Raw genomic sequence first — 19,502 nt, forward strand, 5'->3', positions numbered from 1 at the left:
TACTTTTGTTTGTTGTAACTAGTGGCGATTTTAGCATGTAAAAATGTTGGTGGGGCAAAAAAAAAAGAGTAGGATACAGTCCCAACACTACCACTGCTACACCTGGCTAACAGCAGAGTCCCAACACATTACCACTGCTACACCTGGCTAACAGCAGAGTCCCAACACATTACCACTGCTACACCTGGCTAACAGCAGAGTCCCAACACATTACCACTGCTACACCTGGCTAACAGCAGAGTCCCAACACATTACCACTGCTACACCTGGCTAACAGCAGAGTCCCAACACATTACCACTGCTACACCTGGCTAACAGCAGAGTCCCAACACATTACCACTGCTACACCTGGCTAACAGCAGAGTCCCAACACATTACCACTGCTACACCTGGCTAACAGCAGAGTCCCAACACATTACCACTGCTACACCTGGCTAACAGCAGAGTCCCAACACATTACCACTGCTACACCTGGCTAACAGCAGAGTCCCAACACATTACCACTGCTACACCTGGCTAACAGCAGAGTCCCAACACATTACCACTGCTACACCTGGCTAACAGCAGAGTCCCAACACATTACCACTGCTACACCTGGCTAACAGCAGAGTCCCAACACATTACCACTGCTACACCTGGCTAACAGCAGAGTCCCAACACATTACCACTGCTACACCTGGCTAACAGCAGAGTCCCAACACATTACCACTGCTACACCTGGCTAACAGCAGAGTCCCAACACATTACCACTGCTACACCTGGCTAACAGCAGAGTCCCAACACATTACCACTGCTACACCTGGCTAACAGCAGAGTCCCAACACATTACCACTGCTACACCTGGCTAACAGCAGAGTCCCAACACATTACCACTGCTACACCTGGCTAACAGCAGAGTCCCAACACATTACCACTGCTACACCTGGCTAACAGCAGAGTCCCAACACATTACCACTGCTACACCTGGCTAACAGCAGAGTCCCAACACATTACCACTGCTACACCTGGCTAACAGCAGAGTCCCAACACATTACCACTGCTACACCTGGCTAACAGCAGAGTCCCAACACATTACCACTGCTACACCTGGCTAACAGCAGAGTCCCAACACATTACCACTGCTACACCTGGCTAACAGCAGAGTCCCAACACATTACCACTGCTACACCTGGCTAACAGCAGAGTCCCAACACATTACCACTGCTACACCTGGCTAACAGCAGAGTCCCAACACATTACCACTGCTACACCTGGCTAACAGCAGAGTCCCAACACATTACCACTGCTACACCTGGCTAACAGCAGAGTCCCAACACATTACCACTGCTACACCTGGCTAACAGCAGAGTCCCAACACATTACCACTGCTACACCTGGCTAACAGCAGAGTCCCAACACATTACCACTGCTACACCTGGCTAACAGCAGAGTCCCAACACATTACCACTGCTACACCTGGCTAACAGCAGAGTCCCAACACATTACCACTGCTACACCTGGCTAACAGCAGAGTCCCAACACATTACCACTGCTACACCTGGCTAACAGCAGAGTCCCAACACATTACCACTGCTACACCTGGCTAACAGCAGAGTCCCAACACATTACCACTGCTACAACTGGCTAACAGCAGAGTCCCAACACATTACCACTGCTACACCTGGCTAACAGCAGAGTCCCAACACATTACCACTGCTACACCTGGCAAACAGCAGAGTCCCAACACATTACCACTGCTACACCTAGCTAACAGCAGAGCCTTGTCTGTCAGTGAAACAGTTCATTCAGTCTCATTTACTGTCTTTAAAAAAAACATAGCTGATATGGCTGACTTGCTTAAACAAATGTGGTTTCTACTGACAATTGAAATGTACAAACTATGGCATATGGGGACAACAAACGGATAAGAGGCCATCCGTAATTTCGATTAAGACATTAATGAGGGAGCTAGAACGGACGTAATCAATATAACTATTTGTTCAGAACTTTTGAAATGTACAGCAACATAATTCAGAACATGGTCCGTTCTTACAGTATTCTCCCTATACACCAAGTCAGAACCATACAATAAATAAAGGGGGCATATAAGCAGACACTGAAAGCTCTTACAATATTCTATGATTACATTTCTCAAAAACAGGTTATAGGCTACATGTGCACCAACAAGTCAGAACAGTAGGTGAAAGTAAGAGGTGAAAATAGACCAAATTATTAGGGTGAGGCACATGGGCTACTAACAGCTTACTACACAACATACACTTAGTATTACTTTCTTAGCTACGGTATACATATCTCCCTGGCATATTACATTTTTGCAGCAACATACAATAATTTTTTTGACTCACCTTGTGCTGTGCTCACTTGAACAGGAAGGTGGCGCAGCGGTCCTTTGTGGGCATATTTTGTCATCAAACTTTATCATCAAAGTCTGGCATTCTCTGGATTTATGATGCTTTCAAGAAACCTGGGAACTCTGAAGAAGAAAAAAAAGGTTGATTCATGATGACGTCAGTGATCTTCAGGTCGTAGCTCTAGAAAGAGGCACGATTTCCCAATTTACAATTCCGAGTTGGATGAAAGTTCAAAACGTGTCTCGTTTTTCCTGAATTCCCAGTTGTCTTGAACTCACTAAAGTCAGATTGTGCAGTTCCGAGTTAACAGTTGTTTTGAGCGAGGCACAAATCATGCTTCATTGACAGCATGGCTAATATTGAATGTTTATAATTTTAAACTAGGAAAAGAGACCCTTAGACTTGGGACCACACAGCCACTCCACTGAATAGCAGGCTAATGATTGCTTTGCAATGCTTGTAGTTAGCCACATATTTCCTTCCAAACCACTCATTGTTGAATTTGAGATTTCCAACTTCTTGTGTAATGTTTATGTCCATAGCCGATGAGCACTGATACGTTTTATCTAAAATTTCTCTTCATTATTTATCATCGTATCAGTCCAATCAAAGCTACTGTAGACAATGTGATTTGACGTAATTTTATCTGTGGCCAATGACCTTCTGCCTTCTTGGATGGACATGTCTAATGTAACTCTATGGCAGCACCCAAGAGGCTTGAATCTTTGAGCTCTACCCTTAGAATTGGCAGTGACGTAGTGTGCCCATGAGTGACAGAACAATGAGCCAATCACGGTGCAACACTTCGTATTTTCTTCTGGCTTGCCCCACCACCTCAGAAAGCACTGAGCTAGGCTGAAACACCTGCATTTTGGAGCACCCTTACTCATTTTCTACATTGTAGAATAATAGTTAAGACATCAAAACATATGAAATAACACATATGGAATCATGTAGTAACCAAAAAAGTGTTACAAAAATAAAATATATATATATGAGATTCTTCAAAGTAGTCACCCTTTGCCCTTTGCCTTGATGACAGCTGTGCATTCTCTCAACCAGCTTAACCTGGAATGCTTTTCCATCAGGTGTAAATCTTCTGCTAAACAATTTCAAGATAATTAAAATATATATTTATTTTTAAATACAGTATTGAACAATATTATTCAGTCTTGAACTGTTGTCATTTCTAATTCAAGTATAATGTTTTTAAATGCTTTATGTCAGTATATTCAGTACACTTTTCACCCAGAACTTTCTCATACTAAAATGTTATTCCCTAGGGCCTAGACACACCTTGAGTGACCTTCAGTTTCAAATCCCTATGAAGGCTCTTTTGGTTTTAAAGAAAGAAAACAAACGTCCTCACAAATAATGAATATTACGATGGAATACTTTTACTCATACTACACACAGATACATTTATCAGTCTAACTCCACACAATGGTATGGTTCAATGGTATGCTTCTACAGCTCATTTGTAAAAAATAAAATAAAAAACTGTTTTGATGACTGACTGTAGCATGAAATCATTCATTGCTGACACTATAGCACGTCCTACTGTTGGATGTGTGTATTGCAGTCTGGGACGTTGCTGAGCAGATTCAACAAAGACACATTATTTGGCCTGCATCCAGGACTTGCATGTCTGAATGTATTTACATTGCATCACCAAACACTTCAAGTTTAAAATGTACACTTTGGTACAATATCACATATATCTCACAGTGCATAGGCCACACCTTTCCTACCACATATTGTGTGCACATGAGGACCCTGTTGTCTAGGCCTACAGTATTTCCTGTCTGAAGAAAGTGACCTTTACAACATTCTCCTTCCTCCCCTGAGTCTTTACAGCAGCCCTCAGTTACTGAGTGTACACATAAATACACAATTGTGGTGAAGTACTTCTTACATAGTTCAATGATTAACTAGAAAGATAAGGAAGGACGTTAGAGAGAGAGAGAGAGAGAGAGAGAGAGAGGTAGAAATAGAAAGAGAAGGGTATGCGGGTAACAAAGTAGTTGGTAAAGAGGAAGGATAAGTCACAAGTCCCTGTCACAAGGCTCTTCCTGTCTTTCTATGCTGTTTTAACCCACCACATGGAGGTGAGCACCAGTGTTGTTCGGACAGTAGAGCTGAATGATGGCACACGCATGCCCCTGCTGGGCTTGGGAACATGGAAGGTACTCTCTCTCTCTTTCTTGCTCTCTCTTTCTCTCTCTCCCACTCCCACTCCCACTCCCTACCTCAACCACACATTGAAGGTTATCTCAAAATCTCAGTATATATAATGTCTATGTATTATTCTCTAAGTATGAAAGGTGTATGTTATTACAGTGGTGATTGTTGTTATTACACAGTGGGTTAAATGGTCATTACGGTGTCTTTGTGTTGTTCAGTCAAGCAGTTCAGCAGCAGTGTGTCAAAGTGCGGTGGAAGCTGCCATAGCTGCTGGTTACCGTCACATAGACACAGCCTACAGCTACCGCAATGAGGTCGAGATCAGCAAGGCCCTCCGCTCCAAGATGCAGCAAGGCATCATCCAACGACAAGACATGTACGTCGTCAGTAAGGTGGGTGCTGCAGCTGAGTGTTTATGTGGGCTGGCTGTCACTGTTCCAGGTGGACATGAGCTTGCCCTTTGATCTTTTGGTCCAGTACAAAGTTCAAGTACATATAATCTGATATGAATTTTGCCTGTAGAGTAGAGATCTTCTCGGGTCCAAAAAGTGGACCCGGAGCCGAACGTATACGAGGACAATCAGACCAGGACCCGAATAGACCCGATCATAAAATAAATGGGGGACTCAGACCCGAACCCATATGGACCCAACAACAACCAACCTAGACCAGAACCGATTGAACCCTAGTGACAAGAAAATTATGTTTATCAGCCAAGTTGCTCTTCTGGTTAATGAATAGGTATTTATATGATGGCTAGGCCTTCTATAAGTCAATATATTCAACTTATTAACGTAAAATTAATATGCTATATGCTGTGCAGAGCCATGGTCGGGTCCATTCGGATCCACTCGGGTCTATCAGCTGTAGTTACATAGACCTGAGAACTGATGACAATCAAACAGGACCTGACCCAGACCCGAGGGAAAAGTATACATTTTGGACCCAGATCTGCTCGGGTCCCGGGGCTGGTCTCTGGTATTTGGGTTTGGGTGGACACGTGAAGACCTCTACTGTAGAGTATTTGTTGATATATCCACTAGTTTTATTGGTCAATGTCTATTACGTAACACTAAAAAAGTTAAGTCATATCGACTAAGTGATTTTTCAGAAAGCCTCCCAAAAACAAGCTGGACCTCAGTTGACATATGTACTGACTTAGAAGCAGAACTGGTTTCTATCTACGGGCTCTTCTCTGTATTCATGGTTGATTTGCTATATCATTGTGTTGTGTTGCTGAATAGACCTGTGACCACTTCTTTGTGTGTAGTTGTGGAATACACACCATGCGACCCATGACATCCCATTGTGTCTAAACAAGTCCCTGAGTGACCTGCAGCTGGACTATCTGGACCTGTATCTGATGCACTTCCCTGTAGGACTGAAGGTGGGCTTACAGTTCACACTGACACTGGCACAAATAGTCACATGAATGATACAGGGACTAATGGACTCTTCTGATACAGTTCTTGACATTTCAACAACAAATCTCGGTTTACTTTCACATACAGTGCATTTGGAAAGTATTCATATCCCTTCCCCTTTTCCACATTTTGTTACGTTACAACCTTAATCTAAAATTGATAAAAATATATTTTTCCCCTCATCAATCTAAACACAATACCCCATACTCACAAAGCGAAAACAGGTTATTTTTTATTTTTTGCAAATGTATTAAAAATAAAAAACAGAAAAACCTTATTTACATAAGTATTCAGACCCTTTGATATGAGACTCGAAATTGAGCTCAGGTGCATCCTGTTTCCATTGATCATTCTTAAGATGTTTCTACAACTTCATTGGCGTCCAACTGTGGTAAATTCAATTGATTGGACATGATTTGGAAAGGCACACACCTGTCTATTTAAGATCCCACAGTTGACAGTGCATGTCAGAGCAAAAACCAAACCATGAGGTCGAAGGGATTGTCCATATAGCTTTGACAAAGGATTGTGTTGAGGCACAGATCTGGGGAAGGGTACCAAAACATTTCTGCAGCATTGAAGGTCCCCAAGAACACAGTGGCCTCCATCATTCTTAAATGGAATACGTTTTGAACCAAACTGAGCAATCGGGGTGACAGCGAGGTGAGCAAGAACCTGTTCACTCTGAAAGAGCTCCATAGTTCCTTTGTGGAGATGGGAGAACCTTCCATGAGGAAAACCATCTCTGCAGCACTCCACCAATGAGGTCTTTATGGTAGAGTGGTCAGATGGAAGCCACTCCTCAGTAAAAGGCACATGACAGCCAGCTTGGAGTTTGCCAAAAGGCACCTAAAGGACTCTCAGACAATGAGAAAAAGGATTCTCTGGTCTGATGAAACCAATATGATGAATATGAAACCAAATATTGAACTCTTTGGCCTGAATGCCAAGCGTCACATCTGGAGGAAACATGGCACCACCCCTACAGTGAAGCATGGTTGTGGCAGCATCAAGCTGTGGGGATGTTTTTCAGCGGCAGGGACTGGAAGACTTGTCAGGAACAAAGGAAAGATGAACGGAGCAAAATACAGAGAGATCCTTGATGAAAACCTGCTCCAGAGCGCTCAGGACCTCAGATTGGGGCGTAGGTTCACATTCCAACAGGACAACAACCCTAAGCACACAGCCAAGTAAACGCAGGAGTGGCTTCAGGACAAGTCTCTGAATGTCCTTGAGTGGCCCAGCCAGAGCCCGGACTTGAACCCAATCGAACATCCCTGGAGAGACCTGAAAATAGCTGTGCAGCGACGCTCCCCATCCAACTTGACAGAGTTTGAAAGGATCTGCAGAGAAGAATGGGAGAAACTCCCCAAATACAGGTGTGCCAACCTTGTAGCGTCAAACCCAAAAAGACTCAAGGCTGTAATCGCTGGCAAAGGTGCTTCAACAAAGTACTGAGTAAAGGGTCTGATTACTTATGTAAATGTGAAATTTCAGTTTTTTTAGTTTTATACATTTGCTAAAATTTCTAAAAACCTGTTTTTGCTTTGTCATTATGGGGTATTGTGTGTAGATTGATGAGGGGGAAAAAAACAATTGAATCCATTATAGAATAAGGCCGTAACGTAACAAAATGTGGAAAAAGTCAAGGGGTCTGAATACTTTCCGAATGCACTGTATCTTTTTCATTCCTTCCAGAAAGTGGATGATGAGCTCTTCCCTATGAGAGATGGAGAAATGCTCACCACTGACATTGACTATGTGGACGTGTGGAAGGTTAAAACACTATCATCTCCTCTTCATCAACATCATTATACTGTCTCCTAACAACAAAATTATTTGTGTTTTTTCGTGGTCTATTTTTGGTATCTTGAAGTGTGGTGTATTACTGTGCCTGTGCTGTAATGTCTGCTATGTGATGTAGGGGATGGAGGCCTTGCAGGCCTCAGGGAAAGTGAAGAGCATTGGCGTGTCCAACTTCAACGTCCTCCAGCTGGAGAGACTGCTCTCTGTGGCCAAGGTTCCCCCTGCAGTCAACCAGGTTCTTCAAGGCTTTACACTGCAACTTTAGCTATTTCAAATACACTATTATGAAACCCTGAGTACCTCACAAACCACAGGAGGCTACTGAGGGGAGGACAGCTCATAATAATGGCTGGAATGGAGTTCATGGAATGTGTTTGATGAATTCGATACCATTCCATTCATTTCATTCCAGCCAGTACTATGAGCCCGTACTCCCCAATTAATGTGCCACCAACCTCCTGTGTCACAAACATATTTCACTCCTTTAACCAGCTCAACCAGTGCAATACACAGTTAACTGTGTTTATGCATGGACACTACATGTGCAAACGGGTGTGTTTACCATTCTGAAAGAGTGTGTGGGTGTCGCTACTGGGTCAGAGGGTAGTAGACAAGAATGGATAACAGCCGAAAGAGCGTTCTTACAACTCTAATCTCATTATCTCTCTCCCTCCGCTCCTGCAGGTGGAGCTGCATCCCTACCTGGTCCAGTCTGACCTGGTGGAGTTCTGCAAGTCTCGCAACATCACCCTCACTGCCTACAGCCCCTTAGGTTCCCCTGGAAGACCCAAAGAATTGTGAGTCCTCCTGACAATAACATGTAGACATTAGCGACTGGACTATGATCCTGCACTATATTGCTCTGTTCTGCACTATTGACCCCACGGTTGGCCGAGTAAACATCCCTCCCTATGTTCCAAAAGTTGACTGTGTCAATACTTCCTACAGTCACTGTGGAGACACTGATCCTGAGAAGCTGCTGGAAGACCCTGTGGTAGGAGACGTGGCTAAGAAGCACCGACGGAGCCCTGCTCAGGTTAGACTAGATAGTTCAGTAGAAACACACATCTAGTGTGTGTGTGTGCATCTGGGCTCTGCATCTAAGGACCATGTGTGTGTGTTTCAGGTACTGCTGAGGTACCATGTGCAGCAGGGTATTGCAGTGATCCCCAAAAGTGTGAAACCCAATCACATTCTGGAAAACACTAAGGTGAACTCTCTCTCTGACCCAATATAGATTATATTTACTCATTTGTACTACATGTAGCTCTTGCACAATCATACCATGAGTTCATATCAAGTTCAGTTTGAGCAATAAGACTTTGACTGATATAGTATTCAGTCTTAGGGCTAGTTTGATCTATGTCAGATCAATGTCTTGGTTTACACATTTACAGTGCCTTGCGAAAGTATTCGGCCCCCTTGAACTTTGCGACCTTTTGCCACATTTCAGGCTTCAAACATAAAGATATAAAACTGTATTTTTTTGTGAAGAATCAACAACAAGTGGGACACAATCATGAAGTGGAACGACATTTATTGGATATTTCAAACTTTTTTAACAAACAAAAACTGAAAAATTGGGCGTGCAAAATTATTCAGCCCCTTTACTTTCAGTGCAGCAAACTCTCTCCAGAAGTTCAGTGAGGATCTCTGAATGATCCAATGTTGACCTAAATGACTAATGATGATAAATACAATCCACCTGTGTGTAATCAAGTCTCCGTATAAATGCGCCTGCACTGTGATAGTCTCAGAGGTCCGTTAAAAGCGCAGAGAGCATCATGAAGAACAAGGAACACACCAGGCAGGTCCGAGATACTGTTGTGAAGAAGTTTAAAGCCGGATTTGGATACAAAAAGACATCCCAAGGAGCACTGTGCAAGCGATAATATTGAAATGGAAGGAGTATCAGACCACTGCAAATCTACCAAGACCTGGCCGTCCCTCTAAACTTTCAGCTCATACAAGGAGAAGACTGATCAGAGATGCAGCCAAGAGGCCCATGATCACTCTGGATGAACTGCAGAGATCTACAACTGAGGTGGGAGACTCTGTCCATAGGACAACAATCAGTTGTATATTGCACAAATCTGGCCTTTATGGAAGAGTGGCAAGAAGAAAGCCATTTCTTAAAGATATCCATAAAAAGTGTCGTTTAAAGTTTGCCACAAGCCACCTGGGAGACACACCAAACATGTGGAAGAAGGTGCTCTGGTCAGATGAAACCAAAATTGAACTTTTTGGCAACAATGCAAAACGTTATGTTTGGCGTAAAAGCAACACAGCTCATCACCCTGAACACACCATCCCCACTGTCAAACATGGTGGTGGCAGCATCATGGTTTGGGCCTGCTTTTCTTCAGCAGGGACAGGGAAGATGGTTAAAATTGATGGGAAGATGGATGGAGCCAAATACAGGACCATTCTGGAAGAAAACCTGATGGAGTCTGCAAAAGACCTGAGACTGGGACGGAGATTTGTCTTCCAACAAGACAATGATCCAAAACATAAAGCAAAATCTACAATGGAATGGTTCAAAAATAAACATATCCAGGTGTTAGAATGGCCAAGTCAAAGTCCAGACCTGAATCCAATCGAGAATATGTGGAAAGAACTGAAAACTGCTGTTCACAAATGCTCTCCATCCAACCTCACTGAGCTCGAGCTGTTTTGCAAGGAGGAATGGGAAAAAATTTCAGTCTCTCGATGTGCAAAACTGATAGAGACATACCCCAAGCGACTTACAGCTGTAATCGCAGCAAAAGGTGGCGCTACAAAGTATTAACTTAAGGGGGCTGAATAATTTTGCACGCCCAATTTTTCCGTTTTTGATTTGTTAAAAAAGTTTGAAATATCCAATAAATGTCGTTCCACTTCATGATTGTGTCCCACTTGTTGTTGATTCTTCACAAAAAAATACAGTTTTATATCTTTATGTTTGAAGCCTGAAATGTGGCAAAAGGTCGCAAAGTTCAAGGGGGCCGAATACTTTCGCAAGGCACTGTAGTTATTAACTGAACTTTCACGTACATTACTCACTAACATAAATCAAATGTGTCAATGGTACAATAAACACTCAAAAAGAAAGTGTGTTGCCTGCAGATCTTTGACTTCTCTCTGACTGAGGAGGACATGTCGGCACTGAGAGGACTGAATAGAGGCTGGAAGAGCTGCATCATCGACTCGTAAGACAGGTTCAACGCTTCCTTAATCAAATACTTAATACATCAATAATACCATGTAGAGAACAACTGCTCCTACCCTGACATGTTTCTGTTCTTCAGCTTGAAGTCTCATCCATACTACCCCTTTGAATGAGAGTCCCTGGGGATCAGAGACAAGAGACAGAGAAGTCACTTGGGAGAATAAGATAACTGTTTCTCAACCTGAAAATAAGGCCAGATTACTATCCACCTCCTCAACATTGGCCTGCAAATGGTCTTCAATCAGTGTTTATTGTTTACCTATAATGTGAAATTGTGATGATAAATAGAAATGTGGCGCTGAAGGTATGGATGGATGCTATAGTTTTTTGTTGACATGATTTGAATAGATATACAGTATGCCCTCTGTGCCAACACTGTGCCCTGTCTGCCTGATTCTGAAGGGATGCCATATTTTTTCTTATCATCATAACTCAAACAAAACGTTTAGTTTAAAACACATATACTGAACCAAAATATAAACACAAAGTGGCAGCAGGTAGCCTAGTGGCTCGAATCCCCGAGCTGACAAGGTAAAAATCTGTTGTTCTGCCCCTGAACAAGGCAATTAACCCACTGTTCCTAGGCCGTCATCGAAAATAAGAATTTGTTCTTAACTGACTTGCCTAGTTAAATAAAGGTTAAATCATTTTTAAAAAGTGTTGGTCTGAAGCTGATTACACAGGTGCACTTATCCTTCCTCGACCAAAATCATTTTTATAGAACTTGGCAGTACATCCAACTGGCCTCACAACTGCAGACCACGTGTAACTACACCAGCCCAGGACCCCCACATCCAGCTTCTTCACCTGCGGGAGCGTCTGAGGAGGGGGAAGGGGGGTGTTGAGGAGTATTTTTGCCTGTCATAAAGCCCTTTTGTGGGGAAAAACTCATTCTGATTAGCTGGGCCTGGCCCTCCAGTGGGTGGACCTGGCTCCCAAGTGGGTGGGCCTATGCCCTCCCAGGCCCACCCATGGCTGTGCCCCTGCCAATCATTTGAAATCCATAGATTAGGGCCTAATGAATTTATTTCAATTTACTTATTTCTTTCTATGAACTCTAACTCAGTAAAATCCTTGAAATTGTTACATGTGCATTTACATTTTTGTTCAGTATAGATTATGCTTCAATTGTAATACGAAGCACATCAAAGTAAAACTTTTTCACATAGTCCCCAATGTTAAGCATGTTGGAAGTCTTCACAAATTAGCTGAAACAGAACTAGTCCTTTTGTGAGGTTTTGTGCTTTTAGAGATGATATGATATAGGTAGTTCTGTCATCCACTGTGTTCCATTGGCAGCTACACAGCTCTTTTCCCCTGCCTGTAATGTTTTTGGAAAGGTCTGGGTCCTGCACCCACTGGCATTTTCAGGGTCAAACCCCTGTGTGACCTGTGAGAAAACCATGCTCTCACAGCTGTAGCCCCCCAGCACGTAGATTGTCTCGTTCATCCCCCCTCCTCTCCCCTGTAACTATTCCCCAGCACGTTGCTGTAAATGAGAATGTGTTCTCAGTCAACTTACCTGGTAAAATAAGGGTCAAATATATATTTTGTTAAAGATCTTACCCCCACAGACCGCCTCACTGTTAGGCTGGAGGAGGGGGGCTATACTTATCCATTGTTCACTCTGGGGGTCAAAGGCCTCCACCACCAGGATGTCAAAGCACTCAATGCTCTCCTCGTGGTCATTGCTGCCCCCGATTACATAGATGAGGTGGTGAAGTGACGTCATGCAGTGCCACCCCCGTGCAGATGACATGGCCTGGCGCTCCACCCAGACGTCTCCTCCTCTGGGGTCATAGCTCAAAAACGACTCGCCGGTACGGCCCGATCTGGTAGATATGGCCTCCTGAGATGTAGACCAATCCTTTATGAGATGTGCCTGCATTGCCATAGGTGAATCTGCAGAGAAATGGAGTAGAAAGGGACAAGTGAGAGAAAGGACTTTAATGTGAGTTGTGCCAGCCTGCCAGGCAAAGAGGCACAATAGTTATAGTATGTGTATTGGGAACCGTGACAACAGAGCGCTACCCCTTAGGCAGAGTGTTGTTCTCCTTACTCTGTTGTCTTGCTGCTTAACAGGGGGAAGTAATGTCAGAGACAGGAGTACAGGTGACGCTTTGGGAGACCATTGAGGAGTAGTGTGACTGTGAATCAGGGTGAGTTGAATTCTCCCCTGGGCTGTCCTGCTACATATGTACAGCAGTCGTCTGTAGGGGTGAAAATCTCCACTGACAACAGAGCCCGTTATTATTACGCCCTCCAACAGCAATCAGACACTCCCCAATGGCTCCCAGGTAGAAATCCACACATCACTGGTTCATTGGGGCACTCTAGAGAAGAGATTAAACATAATTGGAGTCATTTTGGAAATGTTAGGTTGGGTTGCAGTGTAAGAGCAGAGCTTTACCTTGATCAACTGGTTGTCTCTGGGTTTGTAGCAGTACAGCAGGTTCCTGGCAGCATCACCTCCATTAACTTGTGATGAGTTGCATGATGAAATCCCCCAGTACAGTGACACGGTGGTGGCTCCTCTGGGCTGGGATCTGGATCTCCACCATCCACCCACCAGAGTCTAAATCTAGCCAGCGAACATCTGCAATCAGCTCCTCCCCCAGGCTCTGACACCTCCCCACCCACAAGTAGGAACTGCTCCTCCCCTCCCTGCCACCTGTCTGCAAAACTGGTTAGGCACTGGCCATTGTGTGGTAGTCCAGAGCCTCCTCCACCAGCACCTCACAGCTGGCCTCCAGGGGCAGCAGAGCCCATACAGCAGTGAGGACGCGGATGTGGGAGAGGAGCTGGCAGGCGTGTTCAGGGCGGTCTGGCGTGTGGCTCAGCCACTGGAGAGAAGCCTGGAGCAGAGCCTGCTCATTCTCATGCTGGACCTGCCTGCTGGCCAGGTAGGAGCTTGGGCAGCCAGACATCACTCAGGAAGCCTGGGGTGAAGGAGAGGGTGGCGAAGCGTTCCAGGATGAAGTGGTCGATGTACAGTGCCTTGCGAAAGTATTCGGCCCCCTTGAACTTTGTGACCTTTTGCCACATTTCAGGCTTCAAACATAAAGATATAAAACTGTATTTTTTTGTGAAGAATCAACAACAAGTGGGACACAATCATGAAGTGGAACGACATTTATTGGATATTTCAAACTTTTTTAACAAATCAAAAACTGAAAAATTGGGCGTGCAAAATTATTCAGCCCCTTTACTTTCAGTGCAGCAAACTCTCTCCAGAAGTGCAGTGAGGATCTCTGAATGATCCAATGTTGACCTAAATGACTAATGATGATAAATACAATCCACCTGTGTGTAATCAAGTCTCTGTATAAATGCACCAGCACTGTGATAGTCTCAGAGGTCCGTTAAAAGCGCAGAGAGCATCATGAAGAACAAGGAACACACCAGGCAGGTCCGAGATACTGTTGTGAAGAAGTTTAAAGCCGGATTTGGATACAAAATGATTTCCCAAGCTTTAAACATCCCAAGGAGCACTGTGCAAGCGATAATATTGAAATGGAAGGAGTATCAGACCACTGCAAATCTACCAAGACCTGGCCGTCCCTCTAAACTTTCAGCTCATACAAGGAGAAGACTGATCAGAGATGCAGCCAAGAGGCCCATGATCACTCTGGATGAACTGCAGAGATCTACAGCTGATCTGTCCATAGGACAACAATCAGTCCTATATTGCAAAAATCTGGCCTTTATGGAAGAGTGGCAAGAAGAAAGCCATTTCTTAAAGATATCCATAAAAAGTGTTGTTTAAAGTTTGCCACAAGCCACCTGGGAGACACACCAAACATGTGGAAGAAGGTGCTCTGGTCAGATGAAACCAAAATTGAACTTTTTGGCAACAATGCAAAACGTTATGTTTGGTGTAAAAGCAACACAGCTGAACACACCATCCCCACTGTCAAACATGGTTTGGGCCTGCTTTTCTTCAGCAGGGACAGGGAAGATGGTTAAAATTGATGGGAAGATGGATGGAGCCAAATACAGGACCATTCTGGAAGAAAACCTGATGGATTCTGCAAAAGACCTGAGACTGGGACGGAGATTTGTCTTCCAACAAGACAATGATCCAAAACATAAAGCAAAATCTACAATGGAATGGTTCAAAAATAAACATATCCAGGTGTTAGAATGGCCAAGTCAAAGTTCAGACCTGAATCCAATCGAGAATCTGTGGAAAGAACTGAAAACTGCTGTTCACAAATGCTCTCCATCCAACCTCACTGAGCTCGAGCTGTTTTGCAAGGAGGAATGGGAAAAGATGTCAGTCTCTCGTTGTGCAAAACTGATAGAGACATACCCCAAGCGACTTACAGCTGTAATCGCAGCAAAAGGTGGCGCTACAAAGTATTAACTTAAGGGGGCTGAATAATTTTTATATCTTCATGTTTGAAGCCTGAAATGTGGCAAAAGGTCGCAAAGTTCAAGGGGGCCGAATACTTTCGCAAGGCACTGTTGGCATCTAGTCTCTCCAGGCTGTAGAGCAGAGCCAGCTCCTGCAGTTACAGGTAGTTGTCCTCACTCACCTCTTTCTCCAGGTACCGGCAGCAGAAGTCCACTGCCCTCCACACCTGCAGCAGGTGGTCCGTCTCCAGAACACGGTCAATGTTTCCTCCGTCCAGCAGCAGCTCCCCACTGTAGAGGAAGTCCACCACAGCCTTAAGGAGGCCCCCACCAGCTCCACCTATGCCTGTCGCTCCTCCCTCATTCGCAGGGTGAATATAGCCTGGAAGGAAGGGCTTGAGACGACCAGTAGAGCGCAGTGGGCTGGGATACGCTGCTCATCAGCCACCAGCACCATGAATCACAGCTGGCTGCGCTGATGCTGCTCATTCAGACCCTGCAGGAGGAAGTCTGCTTGCTCTGCCCAACAGTAGACCTGAGACATAGAGCAACAGATAATATGACATTAAAAGTGATACTTGAAGTAAGTTAGTCAGGTAAGACAAAACTAATACTGTAGCTAGATAGGTCACATCATGCTAATAACCTTGGATGACTCACTTATCCGTTGAGGCCGTGAAGCACGGCTTTGTCTTCCATCATCCATTGTGTGCTCTTAATCCAACACAATCTAAAGGACAGTGACATTTGTATGATAGAATTCAGAGAAATCATAAGTGGGCTATTAGCCCATGGTTCTCAGGTCCATTACATTGGACAAAGGCGTCTTCTGTACGGGTAAGTATTATTACGAGCCCCGACGCTCAGTCTGAACATTAACACGCATCACTTCCGGTACGGTTTTGGAAGCATAAGGACCTTACCTTTCATATCAGCGAGAGAAAAAAAACAAAAAAACTAAAGGTAAAATTCATGCACACCTTTAAACGGTTAGGGTTAGTGTTCCCACAAGGCCATATATCCATGTTACATAACGTTAACAGAAGACAGAGGGACCACCTGTGCTAATTAGCTATCCAGCATGCTCTGAACACATGTGTGTAATAGAAGAAGGCCGCCAGAAACATGTTGTCACTGAAAAATACTGTCGGCTGCAAAACAGGTTAAAACAGTGTACAGTAAGTGTATATTTTTGCATTTTTAAAAATGATTTGGATGGGATACGAAAGTAAAGGGCTTTATGTTTCTTGAACCATATCGCAATTGAGAATCAATTAATGTTTAGATGGAGTATTTGGCTGTTTTGGCTGCCAGAGTAAGTCTACCTGTCACGCCCTGGTCTTTATATTTTGTGTTTTCTTTATTATTTTGGTCAGGACAGGGTGTGACATGGGTTTATTTATGTGGTGTGTTTTGTCTTGGGGTTTTCGTAGGTATTGGGATTGTGGTTTAGTGGGGTTCTCTAGCAAAGTCTATGGCTGTCTGAATTGGTTCTCAATCAGAGGCAGGTGATTTTCGATGTCTCTGATTGGGAACCATATTTAGGCAGCCATATTCTTTGACTGTTTCGTGGGTGATTGTTCCTGTCTCTGTATGTGCACCAGTATAGGCTGTTAGGTTTTCTCAATACGTTTCTTGTTTTTGTATTGATCGTGTTGTCGTCTTTATTAAACATGTATCAAGAATACCACGCTGCATTTTGGTCCGACTCTACTTCACCCAAAGAAAACCATTACAGAATCACCCACCACAACAGGACCAAGCGGCGTGGTGACAGGCAGCGGCAGGAGGAGCAGCGATCACAGGATTTCTGGACTTGGGAGGAGATATTGGACGGAAAAGGACCCTGGGCACAGCCTGGAGAATATCGCCGCCCCAAAGAAGAACTGGAGGCGGCGAAAGCGGAGAGGCGCTGGTATGAGGAGGCAGCATGGTGACGCGGATGGAAGCCCGAGAGTCAGCCCCAAAAATGTCTTGGGGGGGGGGGGGGCTCACAGGGAGTATGGCTACGCCAGGTAGGAGACCTAAGCTAACTTCCTGTGCTTACCGGGGGGCTAGAGAGACCGGGCAGGCACCGTGTTATGCTGTGGTGCGCACGGTGTCTCCAGTGCGGGTGCATAGCCCGGTGCGGTACATACCAGCTCCTCGTATCGGCCGGGCTAGAGTGGGCATCGAGCCAGGTAAGTTTGGGCAGGCTCGAAGCTCAAGAGCTCCAGTGCGCCTGCACGGTCCGGTCTATCCAGTACCACCTCCACGCATCAGCCCTCCGGTGGCAGCTCCCCGCACCAGGCTTCCTGTGCGTGTTCTCGGCCAGTACCACCAGTGCCAGCACCACGCATCAGGCCTACAGTGCGCCTCGCCTGTCCAGCACTGCCAGAGCCTTCCTCCTCTCCAGCGCTGCCGGAGTCTCCCGCCTGTTCAGCGCAGTCAGAGCCTTCCTCCTCTCCAGCGCTGTCGGAGTCTCCCGCCTGTTTAGCGCTGCCAGAGCCTTCCTCCTCTCCAGCGCTGTCGGAGTCTCCCGCCTGTTTAGCGCTGCCAGAGCCTTCCTCCTCTCCAGCGCTGCCGGAGTCTCCTGCCTGTTCAGCGCAGCCAGAGCTGCCAGTCTGCATAGAGCCGCCAGTCTGCATGGAGCTGCCAGTCTGCATGGAGCTGCCAGTCTGCATGGAGCTGCCAGTCTGCATGGAGCTGCCAGTCTGCCAGGAGCTGCCAGTCTGCATGGAGCTGCCAGAGCTGCCAGTCTGCATGGAGCAGCCAGAGTTGCCAGTCTGCATGGAGCAGCCAGAGCTGCCAGTCTGCATGGAGCAGCCAGAGCTGCCAGTCTGCATGGAGCTGCCAGTCTTCATGGAGCTGCCAGTCTGCATGAAGCTGCCAGTCTGCATGGAGCTGCCAGTCTGCATGGAGCCGCCAGTCTGCATGGAGCAGCCAGAGCCGCCAGTCTGCATGGAGCAGCCAGAGCCGCCAGTCTGCATGGAGCAGCCAGAGCCGCCGGTCTGCATGGAGCAGCCAGAGCCGCCAGTCTGCATGGAGCAGCCAGACCCGCCAGTCTGCATGGAGCAGCCAGTCTGCATGGAGCAGCCAGTCTGCAGGGAGCTGCCAGTCTGCAGGGAGCTGCCAGTCTGCAGGGAGCTGCCAGTCTGCAGGGAGCTGCCAGTCTGCAGGGAGCTGCCAGTCTGCATGGAGCAGCCAGAGCCGCCAGTCTGCATGGAGCAGCCAGAGCCGCCAGTCTTCATGGAGCAGCCAGAGCCGCCAGTCTGCATGGAGCAGCCAGAGCCGCCAGTCTGCATGGAGCAGCCAGAGCCGCCAGTCTGCATGGAGCAGCCAGAGCCGCCAGTCTGCATGGAGCAGCCAGAGCCGCCAGTCTGCATGGAGCAGCCAGTCTGCATGGAGCAGCCAGTCTGCAGGGAGCTGCCAGTCTGCAGGGAGCTGCCAGTCTGCAGGGAGCTGCCAGTCTGCATGGAGCAGCCAGAGCCGCCAGTCTGCATGGAGCAGCCAGAGCCGCCAGTCTTCATGGAGCAGCCAGAGCCGCCAGTCTGCATGGAGCAGCCAGAGCCGCCAGTCTGCATGGAGCAGCCAGAGCCGCCAGTCTGCATGGAGCAGCCAGAGCCGCCAGTCTGCATGGAGCAGCCAGAGCCGCCACTCTGCATGGAGCAGCCAGAGCCGCCAGTCAGCCAGAATCTTCCAGATCCGCCATTCAGCCAGGATCTGCCAGTCAACCAGAATCTTCCAGATCCGCCATTCAGCCAGGATCCGCCAGTCAGCCAGAATCTTCCAAATCCGCCATTCAGCCAGGATCCGCTATTCAGCCAGGATCCGCCAGTCAGCCAGGATCTGCCGGAACCGCCAGCCAGCCAAGATCTGTCAGAGCCTACTACCTGCCTGAGCTTCCCCTCAGTGCCGAGCTTCCCCTCAGTGCCGAGCTTCCCCTCAGTCCCGAGCTACCTCAGCTCCGAGCTGCCCCTCAGTCCAGTGGGGTCCTTGGTGAGGGGTATTAGGCCAAGGTCGGCGGCGAGGGTCGCCAATCAAAGGACTCATTACAAGGGGACTAAGACTTGGTTGGAGTGGAGTCCACGTCCCGAGCCGGAGCCGCCACCGTGGACAGACGCCCACCCGGACCCTCCCCTATGGGTTTAGTTGTGCAGTCGGGAGTCCGCACCTTGGGGGGGGGGGGGGGGT

General features: G+C 46.4%; 1 protein-coding gene and 1 pseudogene across 2 annotated transcripts; one reads left to right on the top strand and one right to left on the bottom strand.

Annotated features, from left to right (window-relative positions):
- Positions 1-4,196: 4,196 nt before the first annotated feature.
- zgc:56622 (aldo/keto reductase) lies at positions 4,197-11,630 on the top strand. Of its 2 annotated transcripts, none has more exons than XM_021596097.3 (10): positions 4,197-4,537; positions 4,754-4,927; positions 5,806-5,922; positions 7,658-7,735; positions 7,884-8,000; positions 8,450-8,562; positions 8,714-8,801; positions 8,892-8,975; positions 10,871-10,962; positions 11,053-11,630. In XM_021596097.3, exons 1-9 carry the CDS (start codon positions 4,454-4,456, stop codon positions 10,955-10,957), a joined length of 942 nt encoding a protein of 313 aa, XP_021451772.1. In that variant the 5' UTR covers positions 4,197-4,453; the 3' UTR covers positions 10,958-10,962; positions 11,053-11,630. The 2 variants fall into 2 exon arrangements, with proteins under 2 accessions (XP_021451772.1, XP_021451729.1); XM_021596054.3 differs by having other exon boundaries at positions 10,871-10,953.
- Positions 11,631-12,510: 880 nt separating this feature from the next.
- LOC110518671 (kelch-like protein 36) lies at positions 12,511-14,018 on the bottom strand (annotated as a pseudogene).
- Positions 14,019-19,502: the final 5,484 nt, after the last annotated feature.

Source organism: Oncorhynchus mykiss, chromosome 1, assembly GCF_057628025.1.
Source record: "Oncorhynchus mykiss isolate SJ-2025 chromosome 1, ASM5762802v1, whole genome shotgun sequence".
NCBI classification, from domain to species: Eukaryota; Metazoa; Chordata; class Actinopteri; order Salmoniformes; family Salmonidae; genus Oncorhynchus; species Oncorhynchus mykiss.

Coding starts and splice junctions, on each gene's coding strand:
- zgc:56622 (XM_021596054.3), top strand. CDS start 4,454: ATGGAGGTGAGCACCAGTGTTGTTCGGACAGTAGAGCTGAATGATGGC. Junction 4,538..4,753: donor TGGGCTTGGGAACATGGAAG/GTACTCTCTCTC, acceptor TGTGTTGTTCAG/TCAAGCAGTTCAGCAGCAGT. Junction 8,976..10,870: donor ACATTCTGGAAAACACTAAG/GTGAACTCTCTC, acceptor TGTTGCCTGCAG/ATCTTTGACTTCTCTCTGAC.